Source organism: Hippocampus bargibanti, linkage group LG01, assembly GCF_051943395.1.
Source record: "Hippocampus bargibanti isolate YZ-2025 linkage group LG01, ASM5194339v1, whole genome shotgun sequence".
Classification (NCBI taxonomy): domain Eukaryota; kingdom Metazoa; phylum Chordata; class Actinopteri; order Syngnathiformes; family Syngnathidae; genus Hippocampus; species Hippocampus bargibanti.
In genome coordinates this window covers 13,501,157-13,520,443 of record NC_142734.1, presented here as the reverse complement: position 1 = coordinate 13,520,443, position 19,287 = coordinate 13,501,157, and the positions used below count along the sequence as shown (strand labels likewise).

Here is a 19,287-nt window from a genome sequence, read left to right as displayed (position 1 = left end):
GTACTTTATGGATGCTCAGGGAATGCATAACTGCAATAATAGTTAGTGTCATTCAGTGTTCGGATTTTTGTGTCATCTACACTGCAGTTTTGTTACTTTTTCGTGATGTGCACTTTCAACCAACGTCGACTGTTGAGTATAGTAATAGTAAGCCAACTAGTCGAGCAGGGTGGTTGACGCGCAGTGTATTATGCATTAAACAACTCAAGGAATTCTTGCTGTTAGCAGTTATTTGAATGTCAGATTGGAATCCAAATACAAACAGTGAGGACTGTTAGTGCAATGCTAGCAGCTGGCATCACTTCCTTGGAAAAAGCACTCAATGCCATTGCGTGCCTGACATGAATGCCAAATTCTTACAGAATTGTCTATGCACTGCATAGCTTTGTAGCGTAATTAACACATAACGGGGTTGTGGTGCAATAATGATAACTCGGATGATGCCCCTTTGCAAGGTTTTTTCCCCTCTTGTCTGGTCGTAAAGATGTATGTCATTTATTCAAATGTTTGTTATTGCGAGCAAGAATTTGTCAAGTACTGTCTAGTATTCCAAAATGTCAGCTATGGAAAAATAAAATCAATAAAAACTAAATCTCTGGCATCTGGTAAATCTCTGGCGTCTGGTGCTTTATGAACCAAACAGATACTTTTGAGTTTTTTTTTCCTCAATATTTTGAAATGGAAACATTATCGGGGTGGAAACATGGTACACAGGGTACGTTAAAGAGGTTCGATAGCAGACCTTTTTAATTCGCTGTCAATTATGCCACCAGTTGATTCATTTTATTTATTATTGTGTATAATGCCTGACTGTGTCCAGTGGTGATTTTAACATTGTACTTTTTATGTATACATGTATTTTGGGGATTTATGATCACTACTACCATTATACAGAGGGTTGTGTCAGGAAGGGCATCCGACGTAAAAGCTTGGCCAAAACAGCCATGCGGATCAAACCTCTAAAGATGGAGGACACTGATTTGCTGTGGCGACCCCTTGAAGGGAAAAGCCGAAAGGAAAAGAAGACTACCATTAGTCACTCGTACTACTAAACTCATTCATTTATCGTGTTACATTTACATGGTGTAAATTTAGAGTAGAGGAATTTTTCATTGTCTATATTGATATCTGAATCTGTTTCAAGGATTATTGTTATTCCAAGTATTCTATATCATGCAGACCTGTTTCTTTCTTACATTAGTAGTATGTATTTGATGAGCTATTCAATGGAACTATCCGGGACGTGTATCTTCGAAACGTTTCCCATTCCCGTTTTTGCACACAAAGGCAACGTAAGAGGCAAGATGTGGGGCGTGGCCGAGACGCGAGTCTGTACTCTACCGAAAAAAAAGTTGTGCAGAACTCCCAGCTGGAAAGGCGACCCCGCACACCCGATAAACTGGACGTCCACCGAGACGCCGGAGGAGCGCAAGCCCCCTATGTGCTCCTCGGCGCGGACCATGCGTCGGAGCCCATGGGGGAAAAGCCAAGAGTTTCTCCTCTCAAGAACTTTGTGGCCGGCGGGGTCGGCGGAGCGTGTCTGCTGCTGGCCGGACACCCCCTGGACACCATCAAGGTGACTCCTTTGGCGATCCGATTTATGTCCATGACAGGTTTTCTGCCCAGGCTTTGTGGAGATTATTGCACAAATCAGCTTAAAAACGCACGAGGCGCACCCCAAGTTGCCAATTTAACTTGAGAACCTTGACTAGCTTGTGATGCAGTGTTTTGCTGTTAATTCAAACACGAAAACGGGGCAGCGTCATCCAAGAGTGGGTTTAAAGAGTTTGATGTCTCTCTTTAATCGAAAGTAGGTTCGTTGTCAGATGTCCCAGGGAAGTGACACGCAGATGTATCCGAGAGCTTGATCGTGGCGTGGAGTCGAGAAAGTCGTACTGTGAACTCAGTCCGACTCTGTGAGTCTCTGATCGTGCGTGTGAGTACGACAGATTCTGCCCCGTGATTCCCCCTATCTCTCTGTCCCACGCTGGCTACTTATATACCCTTGGCCTATGTGGGAATGAGTCAGTCCCACTTGAAAGACATCAAGGACATCAAAGGGTTGAAAGGCGCACTTCCGCGTGACGCCACAGGTTACGCGTCTCTCGCACACGAACAGTTGGGGGTTCGATTATCTGCCGTTCAGTTTCTTTCTTTCTTACAAAAATATGATTGAAGAGTGAGCAGTGACAACATGGTGAAAGTCTGAGGTTAAGTCGGTAACATCATGGCTCCAAGAGGGCGCGCTTTGTCGTGTTTCAACATTATTTTCATTGTTTAGACAAGTGCACACCAGACACAAAACGTCTTTCTCATAAAATAAACTGGGATATAATCAGCTAGTTTCAAGTCCATTATTCAAATACCCTGTATGTCACATATGGTATTGCGTGTGCGTGTGTGTGTTTTGCTGTATTTTTAGGTGAGACTACAGACTCAGCCGAAAGCCTCCTCGCTCTCCAGCTACGTCATTTACACGGGCACCTTTGACTGCTTTCGCAAGACTGTCTCCAAAGAGGTCCTCGCAAAGACACACACATACACACGCACACATTCGCACACAATGCATGTGCGCGCACACGCTCACAAAACCATATGTTGGTATGCCCTTTGTTGACCTGGCCAAAGATCACAGTGGAACATCACTACTGTGGTGTTATGTCAAGAGTTGCTGCTTTTGGTTGTACAGTAATGGCACGTGTGTGTGTGTGTGTGTGTGTGTGTGTGTTGTGTGTGTGTGTGTGTGTGCGCGCGTGTGTATGTTTGTGTATGTAGGGGATCCTGGGCCTGTACAAAGGAATGGGTGCTCCACTGGTGAGTGTGGCTCCCATGATGGCCGTCAGTTTCTTTGGCTTTGGGTTGGGGAAACAGCTTCAACAGACGGACCCCAGTCAAGACCTAACGTTAGTATAAGAGCACGCCAGTGGGACCTAATGCAAGACCGAACCCTGAAGCCAGCTCTAACATTCTAGCTGTCTCCAAACTAAAGCCAAGTCCAAACGTCAAAGTCATGTAGACATCTTGAAGTCAGATCTGAATTTTGAAGCACTTGCCACACGACAGTATTCAGCTCTTGTGCAACAGTTAACCACAATGAGCAGAAGCTTCTGTCGGCCATAGTTCACAGCCAAACTCTCACACGCACAACTGCCAGACGTTGAGCCAACCAACAAACTTTCAGTTCGCCACATCACATTGCACCCACCAGGTCCCATGTCTGAAGGCACATTTTTGTGTCTCGTATAATACAATACAGTGTTTTCTTTACATTTTATACTTGCACACACCGTTAATTACTTGATGTTGAAAGTAAGTTTATGTTTGAATTGATGATTCAAAGAACAGTGATACCTCGGCTTACGAACGCTTTAGCTAACAAAATTTTCACCTTACGAAGATCAAACACGCGAGAATATAATCTTGGCACACGAACTAGTATTTGGGAAACACATGGAGTGCCGCAATGGCTGGCGAAGTAGTTTTCGGCGGAAGAACACCAAACCACACGCCTGAACAGCGCCACAGTGGCTGCCGGACTACTTTTCCACATCCACTTTCTTTAAGTGCACTCAGTGCAGACGTGGTTTGTTATAGAGTGGATACTTTTGTGTTTTTGGGATAGAAAAAGACCCCACCACAGGCGAGTGTGAAGCCAAAGAAGACACAAAAGAAAATTATGGTCGAGCAGAAGAAGGAGATCATCGAAAAACATGAACGAGGTGTGCTAAATTGACCATTGCTAGGTGTGGCTAAGGGTGTTTCTGTGTTGTCTAAGCAACGGTCTCAGGCAATATAAGAGATTGAAAAACTTCTGTTGATTTGGATTAACGAAAAGCAGCTTGCAGGGGACAGTGAGGGAGGGTATTATCGCCCTTACACTTTCTGGGAACCAATTAAGTTCGTAAGCTGAGGTATCGCTGTACTCTTTTGCCTTTTTTCACAGCACTTGGCAAACTCAATGTAATTACTGTAACCAAATATTTACTATTTTTTCTTCAACACTTGATGATTGTGAAGGCAATATCACAGTCAGTTTTCAATAATAGGTCCACGTTAAGAAATCTGCAAACCTGTTACCAGTCTGTATGCATTGTCTCCTTAAAAGCCACCACACTATACGTATCTGATCCACACACAGGTTGTCTTTGAACCTACATTTCATTGGTTCTTAAATTGGCCTCAGTCACCCCTGGCCACGCTTTAGGTCCGCCCTTGACAAGGTGACCTGTATGTTATAAAAGTTATTTCTGCTGTGTTGCTGTGTTCAGGCACCCTCAGCTATTTCTGTCAGGATGTCTAGCCGGGGTCTTCACAACAGTGATTGTGGCTCCGGCAGAGAGGATTAAATGCCTACTGCAGGTAAAGTCAAAAGTGTGACACCATGACGCTACTGGAACATGTTAAAAGGGACTGCAGATTAGTGACACAGCACGTTGGAGAGGGTGGTCTTGGTTAATCAGTCAATGTAAAAGTAAAACGTGCAGAATGATGTTGAGGGTTTTAAGGCAACAATCAGTATTCAAAACTGCGACAAGATCCCGGGATTGTGTTTTTAATTTGAATTTGAGAGTGCTGAAACAGGATCTGAGCCTTGAACTGCCAGGCAGGAGACCAAGAGGAAGACCGGAGGAGGTTAATGGATGTGGTCAAAGAGGATATGAAGGTAGTCCTGAAGTCAAAAGAACAAAAAAAACTAAATAACAAATAATATGACAGCATAGAGACAATATGACAAAACAAAGACACAGAGAGACATTCATTCTTCAGGACTTGTTGTACCCTCTTTGTGATGACCTGAAGCAGTTCTAGATGAAAGAGGAGAGGATCAAAGCGTCTTTCCACCAGTGGATCAGGGACATCATGGTGGAATGTGCACGTCGACTACAAGCTAAATGTTGAAAGCAAACACGCAGCTGTAGCATCCATTGACGAAAAGAGATTGTCTCACATCTCCTGTTCCACATAAATCTGCTTCAATTCCAAGCCGCAACAGTTCCACATACGCATCGGCGCTCTGCGCTGACGCTCCTTTCTTCTTATCGCGGGTTCCCCAAGCCATGCATCCATCCAGCCGCAGACTGTCCAACAGCACTGACCTTTCCGCTAAACAAAGCGGGGCTGTGAAGATGCTGCCCATTACAGGCGCAAAAAAGCACAATGGCCCCTTTGGTGTCCAGCGATGGCAGTCGAATGGCACCGACATTCCTCCCATTCAAAAACAGTACTGGCATATTCATGCTGCCGAAAAGGCGCAACCGCTCAGCACAGTCTCCTCCTTGATGAATGTCATGGTCAAAAATGCTGAAAAACAATCCGTATCCGATCCACACAACGCACAACAACACAAAGTGACAAAAGAAAACACAAAACAAGACAAAAACAACCAAAAAAAGCAAGGCTCATGAGAGCACTTGCTGAGGCTGCCTACTCGGGCGCCATCTTGGACTTCTTCCACAGGTATACCACAGGTTAATCCAATCCAATATTTGTCAGTTACTTGTGGGTCACAAATGACAGATTAAACATTAAAGGACAACCGACGTCTCCGGACAAGTTGTGTCCATAATTTGTAAAATGGCTTCAAATGACTTCTACTGGGGGTATTTTAATAAGATTCCACCGCATATAGCTATATATTACGTTTTAAGACTCGCGCTGAACATTCAGGAAGTCTTGTTTTTGAGTTGGTGACGAGTCCGTACATGACGTCAGAAAAGGACCGCCTCCTCACCGTAAAAAAAGACGCATTGTAGCGTCTTTCCATCACGTCAATGTATTTTGCTGTACTGTTTTTTAAACCATGTCTTACACCCAAAAGCCGCCAGCAGAGGGAGGCAAACTCCATTGAAAGATAGTATCAGCCTGTGGAAACGAGCTGATTCATTCCTCACCGGAGCTGGTCGCCATTTTTCTGCCTCTTTTTGGGTGAGACGTTACCCCCCGCCCGTTTGCCTCAAAATGGCCCAAATAAATTCTTTAATCGTTTGCAAACATGTATGCTTTGCTCATCAGGACTATTTGAATCATATTCATAACTGGAGTGACGTGCGGTGAGGTTAATGGCTGGTGAGGCACTGACGTCATCACAGTCAGATTTACAAACATATGAACTCTACAGAGTATCTTATTCACCATTTGATTGACAACAGTTAACGTGTTTTGTTTAAAATGTCATGTCAGCATTCTTTATATAAACTGTAGCACAGAAAAAAATAATTAAAAAAAACTCATTATCATGTTACCTTTACTCATAAATGAAGTCCATGCGACGCTCCTTCTGAAGAAAGGCATCGATACGTTCTTTGTAGAAGCCTTCCTTATCTTTCTTCAGTTTTAAAAGTCTCTCTATTTCTTTCAATTTAGATATGTAATGCTCCATTCTGAAAATAAGGCCAAGCAACACGAAAAAATGACTGGATGGTTGCACTTGACTTGCTAACTGTTTACTGTAGCTTGCTCTCACAAATTCTATTATTCTGCAGCCGAGGAGGCGCAAGAAGAATCTCTGTCATCACCAGCGCCCCCTGTCATGAGGCAGGAGAACTGTGTGCCTCACCCATGCACACAGTTTTGATTAAAATAAAATAAACACTAGTACAGTATATAATGTAAAGTGGCTCTACATTATATACACCAGCTAAACTGTAGAATTTTACTTCATATACTAAAAGTGTTTGAACACTTTAATAGTGATATGCAGAGGAACAGCAATGCGGTCTCACTGCAGAGCAAGCCAGCACAGTTAGCATAGTCATTGCACAATCCATGGTGAGGCTCACCCGGCTGCTGCCTCACCGCTCTTCTCTACTTAGTATTTGAACGGTAAATGTGAAAATTCAGCGATTTAGAAAAAAAAATCCAAAAATGGTGAAGTTAAATGGAAAATAACTTTAAAGTACACATCACTAAATACATATAACTTTAATTTATTTTTTCATTTGATATTTCCATGATGACAGGCCTCACCTGCCTCTCCTGACTGCACATCACTGCAAGAAAGCATATTCAGTTGACATTTTTATTTTGTTATGCTTAGAATATCTTGTTTTCTATCCTTTCACTCCCACCCCAACCCCATCCCTCTTCAATTGCTGCTGTGGACTGCAAATTTCCCCATTGCGGGACGAAATTCTGATTCTGATTCTGATTCTACGAATCTGAAGCCATTGTTTTGATTCACAAGCAATGCAAGACGTCTTGGCATGACGTCACGAAAGGGGGGCGGGATTTTCTGAAAATGCCCAATTCGCAGCTCAATATTTTGCAGCTTTTGGACACCTTAAGTCATTTTTAATGGTGTTTTGCATTTGACTAAAAATATCATACTGCATGTTTTGGGTATTTTAGATGCTATAAAATGTTTTTCTGGTGTCAGTTAAAAAACAAAAAAGTGACGTCGGTTGTCCTTTAAATGATAGAATGTGGCATTTGCCTATGTTTCCCGCACCTTATACAATACTGCTCCTAAGATCTACCCAATGGTTTTTGTCATTGTCACTTGAATTCCAGGACCCACAGAATACTGAGTTTTGGGACTACTTAAACATTCAATACAGTGTTAGAAACCACAGACTCTCTTCTTTCATCAGAATAAAAATGTTAATTCCTAAATGATACAGGTCTGGAGTTATATGAGCTTGAAATGAGGGCGACTGTGTTTTAAAAGGCGCTTATTAATGAAATGTATTATTACGTATTAATACATATTGGTTTATATAGCGCTTTAACAATAGCTGAAGCTGGAACAAAGCACTAACATGGAAAAAAGGGAAATGCTGCCTCCTTTTGGAAAAAAAAAACATTGTCAGTGGCCATGACCAGCGCTTTATCGGCACCCAAGCATGAAAAAACAGAACCCGAACAAATTCGGGAATGGCACTTTACGTCATAATTTCAATTCAGCCAAAATCAAATAATGTGTTTGTTTGAGCTATGTAGGTGCCGGCTGGTGGTGGTATGTCAAAATATTCGGGTTCTCTTGACTGTGCCACACGTCTCTACAAGGAAGAGGGCATCAGGAGCCTCTACAAAGGGACGGTGCTGACACTCATTAGAGGTACACTGGCTCTCAATATGTAGAGTATGCATGAATTATTGTTCATTATTTGTTGATGAGAAGGTTTCTTCAGCCGTCATCTGTACAAAAGTGAAGGTTTCGGACGTTTCGCCTCCTATCCAAGAGACTTCGTCAGCGAACTAAAGTCTGACTGGTCGTATCGGCCCCATTTATATATCCCTAATGTCCAGACCTAGTGGCGCCGGACACAGCTATGATAGGTCCCTACTCTCAGGTTGGGGGGGGGGCGCGGGACCCCCCCCTGTGGCCCCACTGATTGTTCCTACATTCCTGACTAACGATTGGCCTATTACCCCCACTCCCCCCGGTATCACCTCATCAGCATAACGACCCTCATCAGCATTGCGAAAGTTGCCTAACGCCTAAAGCTACTAACCACTCATTTGACGACAATGAGGTTAAAATCTTAGCGAAAGAACATAGATGGTTTGAAAGGGGGGTAAAAGAGGCGATTCTTATAAAACAACAAAATCCTTCATTAAACCGGTCTGGTGGTGTGAGGTTCAATTTGGATCGTTCATACAATAGCCTGCTCAGGCAAAACAGGTTAGGCAACTTTCGCAATGCTGATGAGGGTCGTTATGCTGATGAGGTGATACCGGGGGGAGTGGGGGTAATAGGCCAATCGTTAGTCAGGAATGTAGGAACAATCAGTGGGGCCACAGGGGGGGGTCCCGCGCCCCCCCCCCAACCTGAGAGTAGGGACCTATCATAGCTGTGTCCGGCGCCACTAGGTCTGGACATTAGGGATATATAAATGGGGCCGATACGACCAGTCAGACTTTAGTTCGCTGACGAAGTCTCTTGGATAGGAGGCGAAACGTCCGAAACCTTCACTTTTGTACAGATGACGGCTGAAGAAACCTTCTCATCGATGGACCACTCCTGTACGACTGAGAGCTTACACAGACGTTCATTATTTGTTGCAAATTTGATACACATTATGTGTGCTACTTTCCAGGTGTACAGAACATTTTTAAATAGGATGTCAATGTTCTTAGGAAGCATATTTAGGAAGCATCATTCAATAACAATACTCCTATAATGCAGCATACTTACAGAATTCTATAGACCTCCGATGTCACGTTCATACTTTCTGTTCAATGTAAAATTCGTCATAGTTCAAAATTAAATTGCATTTGTGAAGTATCTGATTTAGCATCGTAAGAAAAGCATATCATTGTTAGTAGCTAGCTAGTGAAATGGTAATGTGAAATTCTTTGATACAGCAAGACGTATTTAACGGGACACAAAGGATGCGACTGCTTTCAATATGTCAATGTAATGGATATCCATATCTTTAGCAACTAAAAGTGTGACACCATGACGCTACTGGAACATGTTAAAAGGGACTGCAGATTAGTGACACAGCACGTTGGAGAGGGTGGTCTTGGTTAATCAGTCAATGTAAAAGTAAAACGTGCAGAATGATGTTGAGGGTTTTAAGGCAACAATCAGTATTCAAAACTGCGACAAGATCCCGGGATTGTGTTTTTAATTTGAATTTGAGAGTGCTGAAACAGGAGAATCCCTTTTTTCACCAGGTCTGTACCGTATTGACAAAGCCCCCAAGTGTTTCTATCTGGTTTAACCAGCCTTTGCAACGACAGTCACCTGGTTCCTTTCTCAACATACCTCCCATTGCAGAAACAGTGATTTATCCTCATTTTGGAAACCTTTGACCTGAGATGTGGGTGCCTTTTGGAACTTTATGTTTCCTCCATTGTCCTGAAGCTTCCATTTAATTCAAAATGGGGAAAAACATCTTTAAGCGGTATGTTTTCATACCGATGTTAACAAATGGGTCATATTTCCAAGAGGAAGCATCTTTTCCTTTCGGCTTTTCCCTTCAAGGGGTCGCCACAGCAAATCAGTGTCCTCCATCTTTCGAGGTTTGATCCGCATGGAAACACAAATTATAATTAGTAATTATTCTAATAGAAATTAATGATATGCTTTGCAGCTCTGAAATGTACATTTCTCCACTGCAAGAAACCCTTCTTTTCCTTTCGGCTTTTCCCTTCAGGGGTCGCCACAGCGAATCAATGTCCTCCATCTATCCCGGTTTTGTGCATCCTCTTCTGTCACACCAGCTACCTTCATATCCTCTTTGACCACATCCATTAACCTCCTCCGGTCTTCCTCTTGGTCTCCTGCCTGGCAGTTCAAGGCTCAGCATCCTTCTCCCGTTATAGTCACTCTCTCTCCTCTGGACATGTCCAAACCATCTCAGTCTGGCCTCTCTGACTATCTCTTCAAAGCCTCTAATATGAGTTGTCCCTCTAATTTACTCATTCCTGATCCTATCCCACCTGGTCACTCCCAAAGAAAACCTCAACATCTTCAGCTCTGCTACCTCCAGCTCTGCTTCCTGTCTTTTCGTCAGTGGCACTGTTTCCAGTCCAAACATCATGGCTGGTCTCCCCACTGTTTTATACACTTTTCCTTTCATCCTAGCGGAAACGCTCCTATCACACATCACACCTGATATTTTTCTCCAGCCGCTACAGCCTGTCTGGACACGCTTCTTCACCTCTTTTCCACACTCTCCATTACTCTGGACAGTTGACCCCAAGTACTTAAAATCATCCACCTTCTTGATCTCTTCTCCCTGTAGCATCAGTCTTGCACTTGGATCCCTCTCATTCACACACATATATTCCGTCTTGCTGTGACTGATCTTCATTCCTCTCCTTTCCAGGGCATATCTCCACATCTCTAGTTTCTCCGCCACCTGTTCCTTGTTCTCGCTACAGATCACAATGTCATCTGCAAGCATCATGGTCCAAGGAGATTCTTGTCTAACATCGTCCTGAAGTCAAAAGAACAAAAAAAACTAAATAACAAATAATATGACAGCATAGAGACAATATGACAAAACAAAGACACAGAGAGACATTCATTCTTCAGGACTTGTTGTACCCTCTTTGTGATGACCTGAAGCAGTTCTAGATGAAAGAGGAGAGGATCAAAGCGTCTTTCCACCAGTGGATCAGGGACATCATGGTGGAATGTGCACGTCGACTACAAGCTAAATGTTGAAAGCAAACACGCAGCTGTAGCATCCATTGACGAAAAGAGATTGTCTCACATCTCCTGTTCCACATAAATCTGCTTCAATTCCAAGCCGCAACAGTTCCACATACGCATCGGCGCTCTGCGCTGACGCTCCTTTCTTCTTATCGCGGGTTCCCCAAGCCATGCATCCATCCAGCCGCAGACTGTCCAACAGCACTGACCTTTCCGCTAAACAAAGCGGGGCTGTGAAGATGCTGCCCATTACAGGCGCAAAAAAGCACAATGGCCCCTTTGGTGTCCAGCGATGGCAGTCGAATGGCACCGACATTCCTCCCATTCAAAAACAGTACTGGCATATTCATGCTGCCGAAAAGGCGCAACCGCTCAGCACAGTCTCCTCCTTGATGAATGTCATGGTCAAAAATGCTGAAAAACAATCCGTATCCGATCCACACAACGCACAACAACACAAAGTGACAAAAGAAAACACAAAACAAGACAAAAACAACCAAAAAAAGCAAGGCTCATGAGAGCACTTGCTGAGGCTGCCTACTCGGGCGCCATCTTGGACTTCTTCCACAGGTATACCACAGGTTAATCCAATCCAATATTTGTCAGTTACTTGTGGGTCACAAATGACAGATTAAACATTAAAGGACAACCGACGTCTCCGGACAAGTTGTGTCCATAATTTGTAAAATGGCTTCAAATGACTTCTACTGGGGGTATTTTAATAAGATTCCACCGCATATAGCTATATATTACGTTTTAAGACTCGCGCTGAACATTCAGGAAGTCTTGTTTTTGAGTTGGTGACGAGTCCGTACATGACGTCAGAAAAGGACCGCCTCCTCACCGTAAAAAAAGACGCATTGTAGCGTCTTTCCATCACGTCAATGTATTTTGCTGTACTGTTTTTTAAACCATGTCTTACACCCAAAAGCCGCCAGCAGAGGGAGGCAAACTCCATTGAAAGATAGTATCAGCCTGTGGAAACGAGCTGATTCATTCCTCACCGGAGCTGGTCGCCATTTTTCTGCCTCTTTTTGGGTGAGACGTTACCCCCCGCCCGTTTGCCTCAAAATGGCCCAAATAAATTCTTTAATCGTTTGCAAACATGTATGCTTTGCTCATCAGGACTATTTGAATCATATTCATAACTGGAGTGACGTGCGGTGAGGTTAATGGCTGGTGAGGCACTGACGTCATCACAGTCAGATTTACAAACATATGAACTCTACAGAGTATCTTATTCACCATTTGATTGACAACAGTTAACGTGTTTTGTTTAAAATGTCATGTCAGCATTCTTTATATAAACTGTAGCACAGAAAAAAATAATTAAAAAAAACTCATTATCATGTTACCTTTACTCATAAATGAAGTCCATGCGACGCTCCTTCTGAAGAAAGGCATCGATACGTTCTTTGTAGAAGCCTTCCTTATCTTTCTTCAGTTTTAAAAGTCTCTCTATTTCTTTCAATTTAGATATGTAATGCTCCATTCTGAAAATAAGGCCAAGCAACACGAAAAAATGACTGGATGGTTGCACTTGACTTGCTAACTGTTTACTGTAGCTTGCTCTCACAAATTCTATTATTCTGCAGCCGAGGAGGCGCAAGAAGAATCTCTGTCATCACCAGCGCCCCCTGTCATGAGGCAGGAGAACTGTGTGCCTCACCCATGCACACAGTTTTGATTAAAATAAAATAAACACTAGTACAGTATATAATGTAAAGTGGCTCTACATTATATACACCAGCTAAACTGTAGAATTTTACTTCATATACTAAAAGTGTTTGAACACTTTAATAGTGATATGCAGAGGAACAGCAATGCGGTCTCACTGCAGAGCAAGCCAGCACAGTTAGCATAGTCATTGCACAATCCATGGTGAGGCTCACCCGGCTGCTGCCTCACCGCTCTTCTCTACTTAGTATTTGAACGGTAAATGTGAAAATTCAGCGATTTAGAAAAAAAAATCCAAAAATGGTGAAGTTAAATGGAAAATAACTTTAAAGTACACATCACTAAATACATATAACTTTAATTTATTTTTTCATTTGATATTTCCATGATGACAGGCCTCACCTGCCTCTCCTGACTGCACATCACTGCAAGAAAGCATATTCAGTTGACATTTTTATTTTGTTATGCTTAGAATATCTTGTTTTCTATCCTTTCACTCCCACCCCAACCCCATCCCTCTTCAATTGCTGCTGTGGACTGCAAATTTCCCCATTGCGGGACGAAATTCTGATTCTGATTCTGATTCTACGAATCTGAAGCCATTGTTTTGATTCACAAGCAATGCAAGACGTCTTGGCATGACGTCACGAAAGGGGGGCGGGATTTTCTGAAAATGCCCAATTCGCAGCTCAATATTTTGCAGCTTTTGGACACCTTAAGTCATTTTTAATGGTGTTTTGCATTTGACTAAAAATATCATACTGCATGTTTTGGGTATTTTAGATGCTATAAAATGTTTTTCTGGTGTCAGTTAAAAAACAAAAAAGTGACGTCGGTTGTCCTTTAAATGATAGAATGTGGCATTTGCCTATGTTTCCCGCACCTTATACAATACTGCTCCTAAGATCTACCCAATGGTTTTTGTCATTGTCACTTGAATTCCAGGACCCACAGAATACTGAGTTTTGGGACTACTTAAACATTCAATACAGTGTTAGAAACCACAGACTCTCTTCTTTCATCAGAATAAAAATGTTAATTCCTAAATGATACAGGTCTGGAGTTATATGAGCTTGAAATGAGGGCGACTGTGTTTTAAAAGGCGCTTATTAATGAAATGTATTATTACGTATTAATACATATTGGTTTATATAGCGCTTTAACAATAGCTGAAGCTGGAACAAAGCACTAACATGGAAAAAAGGGAAATGCTGCCTCCTTTTGGAAAAAAAAAACATTGTCAGTGGCCATGACCAGCGCTTTATCGGCACCCAAGCATGAAAAAACAGAACCCGAACAAATTCGGGAATGGCACTTTACGTCATAATTTCAATTCAGCCAAAATCAAATAATGTGTTTGTTTGAGCTATGTAGGTGCCGGCTGGTGGTGGTATGTCAAAATATTCGGGTTCTCTTGACTGTGCCACACGTCTCTACAAGGAAGAGGGCATCAGGAGCCTCTACAAAGGGACGGTGCTGACACTCATTAGAGGTACACTGGCTCTCAATATGTAGAGTATGCATGAATTATTGTTCATTATTTGTTGATGAGAAGGTTTCTTCAGCCGTCATCTGTACAAAAGTGAAGGTTTCGGACGTTTCGCCTCCTATCCAAGAGACTTCGTCAGCGAACTAAAGTCTGACTGGTCGTATCGGCCCCATTTATATATCCCTAATGTCCAGACCTAGTGGTGCCGGACACAGCTATGATAGGTCCCTACTCTCAGGTTGGGGGGGCGCGGGACCCCCCCCTGTGGCCCCACTGATTGTTCCTACATTCCTGACTAACGATTGGCCTATTACCCCCACTCCCCCCGGTATCACCTCATCAGCATAACGACCCTCATCAGCATTGCGAAAGTTGCCTAACGCCTAAAGCTACTAACCACTCATTTGACGACAGTGAGGTTAAAATCTTAGCGAAAGAACATAGATGGTTTGAAAGGGGGGTAAAAGAGGCGATTCTTATAAAACAACAAAATCCTTCATTAAACCGGTCTGGTGGTGTGAGGTTCAATTTGGATCGTTCATACAATAGCCTGCTCAGGCAAAACAGGTTAGGCAACTTTCGCAATGCTGATGAGGGTCGTTATGCTGATGAGGTGATACCGGGGGGAGTGGGGGTAATAGGCCAATCGTTAGTCAGGAATGTAGGAACAATCAGTGGGGCCACAGGGGGGGGTCCCGCGCCCCCCCCCCAACCTGAGAGTAGGGACCTATCATAGCTGTGTCCGGCGCCACTAGGTCTGGACATTAGGGATATATAAATGGGGCCGATACGACCAGTCAGACTTTAGTTCGCTGACGAAGTCTCTTGGATAGGAGGCGAAACGTCCGAAACCTTCACTTTTGTACAGATGACGGCTGAAGAAACCTTCTCATCGATGGACCACTCCTGTACGACTGAGAGCTTACACAGACGTTCATTATTTGTTGCAAATTTGATACACATTATGTGTGCTACTTTCCAGGTGTACAGAACATTTTTAAATAGGATGTCAATGTTCTTAGGAAGCATATTTAGGAAGCATCATTCAATAACAATACTCCTATAATGCAGCATACTTACAGAATTCTATAGACCTCCGATGTCACGTTCATACTTTCTGTTCAATGTAAAATTCGTCATAGTTCAAAATTAAATTGCATTTGTGAAGTATCTGATTTAGCATCGTAAGAAAAGCATATCATTGTTAGTAGCTAGCTAGTGAAATGGTAATGTGAAATTCTTTGATACAGCAAGACGTATTTAACGGGACACAAAGGATGCGACTGCTTTCAATATGTCAATGTAATGGATATCCATATCTTTAGCAACTCTTTTTTCCTCACCCAACTAAACATAAGTAGATCGATCACTTCACTTTGTGTTTTCCTTCCGTATGCGGGCCTTTGAATATGCTGTTAGAAACTAAGAATTGTGTCTGAAATGACATGAGAGTTAACGTTCTACAGCAATAGCTTGGTTGGACATGCACCCAACATGTGTGATCTCATGCTATTGAGTTCTGTGCAAGATACAAGGCACTAAGACACTGTTAGCAGCATTTTATTGCTGTATCAAGGCCATCCACGATATGAGTATCGGTGCAACACTACGATTTACTCCATACGCAGGTATACTTTTTATGTTCTTTACACCTCCATAGTAACATATTTACATATATTTACCATTTTATATGTAAATTCATATTTAATGGTCATGCACTTTGACTGTAACGTTTTCATCATATTATTTTCTTTTCGGCTTTTCCCTTCAGGGGTCATCACAGTGAATCAGTGTCCTCCATCTAACTGTTTTGTGCATTATCGTTTCTCACCAGCTGTACCAGGTTTTCATCATATTAATAGATATTTCCGCTTGTGTTTTCTGTCTGCCAGATGTACCTTCCAATGGTCTTTACTTTCTGACGTATGAATACCTGAAAACCCTCTTGACTCCGCAAGGTCAAAGGTAAATGTAGTATAGATTGTAGATGAAGAAATCTTCATGCGAGCTAATCTTTGTATGGCTCTGTTTGGTAATGTGTGTGTACATGTTAGTGTTTCTCAGCTAGGCGTCGCCTCCATCCTACTCGCTGGCGGCGTGGCTGGACTCTTGAATTGGACCATTGCGCTACCCCCGGATGTTTTGAAGTCCAATTTTCAGACAGGTAACACTGCAACATTTGCTTCAAACACGTCTGCATGGATGTATACAAGCACTCCCAGGTTAACAAATTAATCTACAGTATTTACTTAATTTTAGTCACCTAGTCACCAGTCAGTCACAGGGCATATATAGAGACTGTCACGGTTTGCAAGGTGTTGATGACGGTTGTGGATCCCAAAAAGCAGGCAGGAGGGATCAGGAGGTTGTGTTTGACAATTTGTATTAAAATAAAGTCAGCAGGAACAAAATCTAAAACATCCAAATCATCTGAACAGAAAAAATATGAAGTATCAAAAGAAAACCAAGAGTAAAAGTCCACCAAGGTGAAACAAACACATGCACAGCATACAATGCATACACAATGCACGATGCATACAATTGCATACAATGACCCGACGCCGAATGGGCGTGCCGGGAGTCCTTTTGACTGCCACTGATTGGAACAACCAGCACCTGTGCAGGTGCAGGCGAGGCCGAGAGCGCTGCCTGTTGGTCGCCAACCAGATCATGACAGTACCCCCCTTCAAAGGACTGCTTCCAGAAGTCCCAACAGTCTCCCAAAAGGTTCAACTCGCCAGGAAATAAAGGTGGAGACGGCAATCGTTGCCTCTCCAGCATATGATGGGCGCCGGCCAGATGGGAACGGGACTCAGCCTGACGGGGACGAAGACGTGGCACGGATCGTCGTGGACGTGTGTGCAACCCTTCTCGCACAATCACGTGACGACACATGGCTCGACGTGGACGTTGCACTGCCAGGTGCAGAGTGGCACCCCGGACGGCTGTATGGGAACAGGTCTCGGCAGAACGTGGACGTGCAAGCGGCACCGCTTGTCACGGACGTGAGTGTGACCCTTTTCACACAATCATGGGACGAAGCATCGGCTTGCACTGCCCGGCACAGGGGAAACGAGACCAGTCCTTTGCAGCTGCGGGATCCAGCGGTGACTGGGGTCTCGGACTGATGTGGATGCGGACGTTGCACGGCTCGACGTGGATGTGACTCAATTTAACATGTACGACGCGTGGCTGGACGTGGGCGTGCACTGCCAGACACCCAGTGTCACCCAGGACAATGCACAATGCATACAATTGCATACAATGACCCGACGCCGAATGGTCGTGCCGGGAGTCCTTTTGGTTGCCACTGATTGGAACGACCAGCACCTGCAAGGCTGCAGGCAGGGCTGACAGCGCTACCCGTTGGTCGCCAATCCGAACGTGGCAGTCTGCCACTGATCGGGACGACCAGCACCTGTGCAAGCAGAGCCGACAGCGCCACCCGTTGGTCGCCAACCAGATCATGACAGACACAAACAACCAGTCACACCTACATGCACACATCACTGAGTGGGAACCTATCCCAAGCAGCCCCCACTAGTGATTTTGGGGAAAGAAAAAAAAACAATTCGATGATGTCATAAGACAAGTCAAAGGTGTGTTTTTTGTTGTTTTTTTGTGTGTGCGCGTGCGTGTACATGTACGTACACAGCTGTAGACGGCAAGTACAAAGGTCTTGTGGACGTCTTGAGAACGCTGCTACGAGAAGAAGGACCAAAAGCGCTCTACAAAGGCTTCATCGCCGTGTTCCTACGAGCTTTCCCCGCCAATGCCGTATGACTCATTTCCTCTTTCACTCTTTTGATGAAAAAAATATATTTCTAAAACTTTTTCTCTCCCATTATCAGGCATGTTTCTTGGGCTTTGAAGTGGCCTTAAAGGGATTGAATTGGTTGGCACCCAGCTGGTGAACCTGCGAGCTACTCTGGCCAGTACTTCAGTAGCAAAGTGCTGGGGCTGTGCTTCTGTGGAATTTTCCTCCTGATAATCAAATTTCTATGGAGCCCCACACATGTTACAGGGCGAAACTATTGTTATTTCCAAATCATATGTAGAATGTCCACACAAAATGCTAATTTGTGGTCACAGAATTGTCCAGGTTGTTCACAGGAATGATTTAAAGACATACATTATTATTACATGGCCATTAATATACGTTTTGTACAATATGCAATTTATTTTTCCTTTATCCATGTGAAGTGTGAGGCTGTCTTCTTTTTTGTTTTATTTTATAGCATGTTAAAAAAAACATTGGTGCTGATTTATCGACCATGATGGATCTACATGGGGTCTTGAAGGACATATATTTTTTCTTTGAAACTTTTTAAAGTGCTTGTACATTTTTTTTAAACTTGTTTTAAAAATTATAGCAGTGTTCTTATACAGCTCCCCGACTGCAATTTGGCAAAATAAATACAACTATAAATAATGACTCACGAGTCGACACAAAGTGTACAATGTGATGTCCACAATACACAAGAGCAGGGGTCCCGAAACGTTTTCCTGTGAGGGCCACATAACTTTTCCCTTCTGTGATGGGGGACGATGTCTGTTTGCAACAGAAGAAGTGTGACGATCGCAGGGGAGCTTAAAAAAATTGTTTTCCAGAAAGCCTCACATAACCAAATAACCCATTCCAGGTTCTTGACAGAAAAAAAAATGTCAGGAAACAAATAACACTATTAATGAAATAAATAAGAACTAAATAACCCTCTCTGAGTTCTTCACAGGAAAAAAACAGGAAATACATAACACTGTTTATAAAATAAATAATAACTAAATAACTGTGTTTTTTCATAGACAAAAAGCCATAGAACATTAACTTTATGTTGTGCCATGCACAATCTTAACAGATAAAAGTTCAGCTCAGTTGTCAGAGCAAAATCTCTCTGACACATATGAGCAGTCTCTTAAAGTTCTTGTGTTCCTTCCTTATAATCCTTTTGTAGGTTCCAGTATGCTTGTAGACACCGCTGTTTGCAGCTTTCTCATCAACTTCCCTGTGAAAACC

At 43.1% G+C, this 19,287-nt stretch overlaps 1 protein-coding gene across 1 annotated transcript; it reads left to right on the top strand.

Moving 5' to 3' along the window:
- The first annotated feature begins 1,325 nt into the window (after positions 1-1,325).
- On the top strand, positions 1,326-18,937 carry LOC148903191 (mitochondrial carnitine/acylcarnitine carrier protein-like). The gene is made up of 9 exons (XM_088997722.1): positions 1,326-1,576; positions 2,423-2,518; positions 2,776-2,903; positions 4,269-4,359; positions 7,939-8,056; positions 16,166-16,238; positions 16,328-16,437; positions 17,929-18,050; positions 18,125-18,937. The coding sequence occupies exons 1-9, from the start codon at positions 1,475-1,477 to the stop codon at positions 18,185-18,187; spliced, it is 903 nt and encodes a 300-aa protein (XP_088853848.1). The 5' UTR covers positions 1,326-1,474; the 3' UTR covers positions 18,188-18,937.
- The last annotated feature ends 350 nt before the right edge of the window (positions 18,938-19,287 follow it).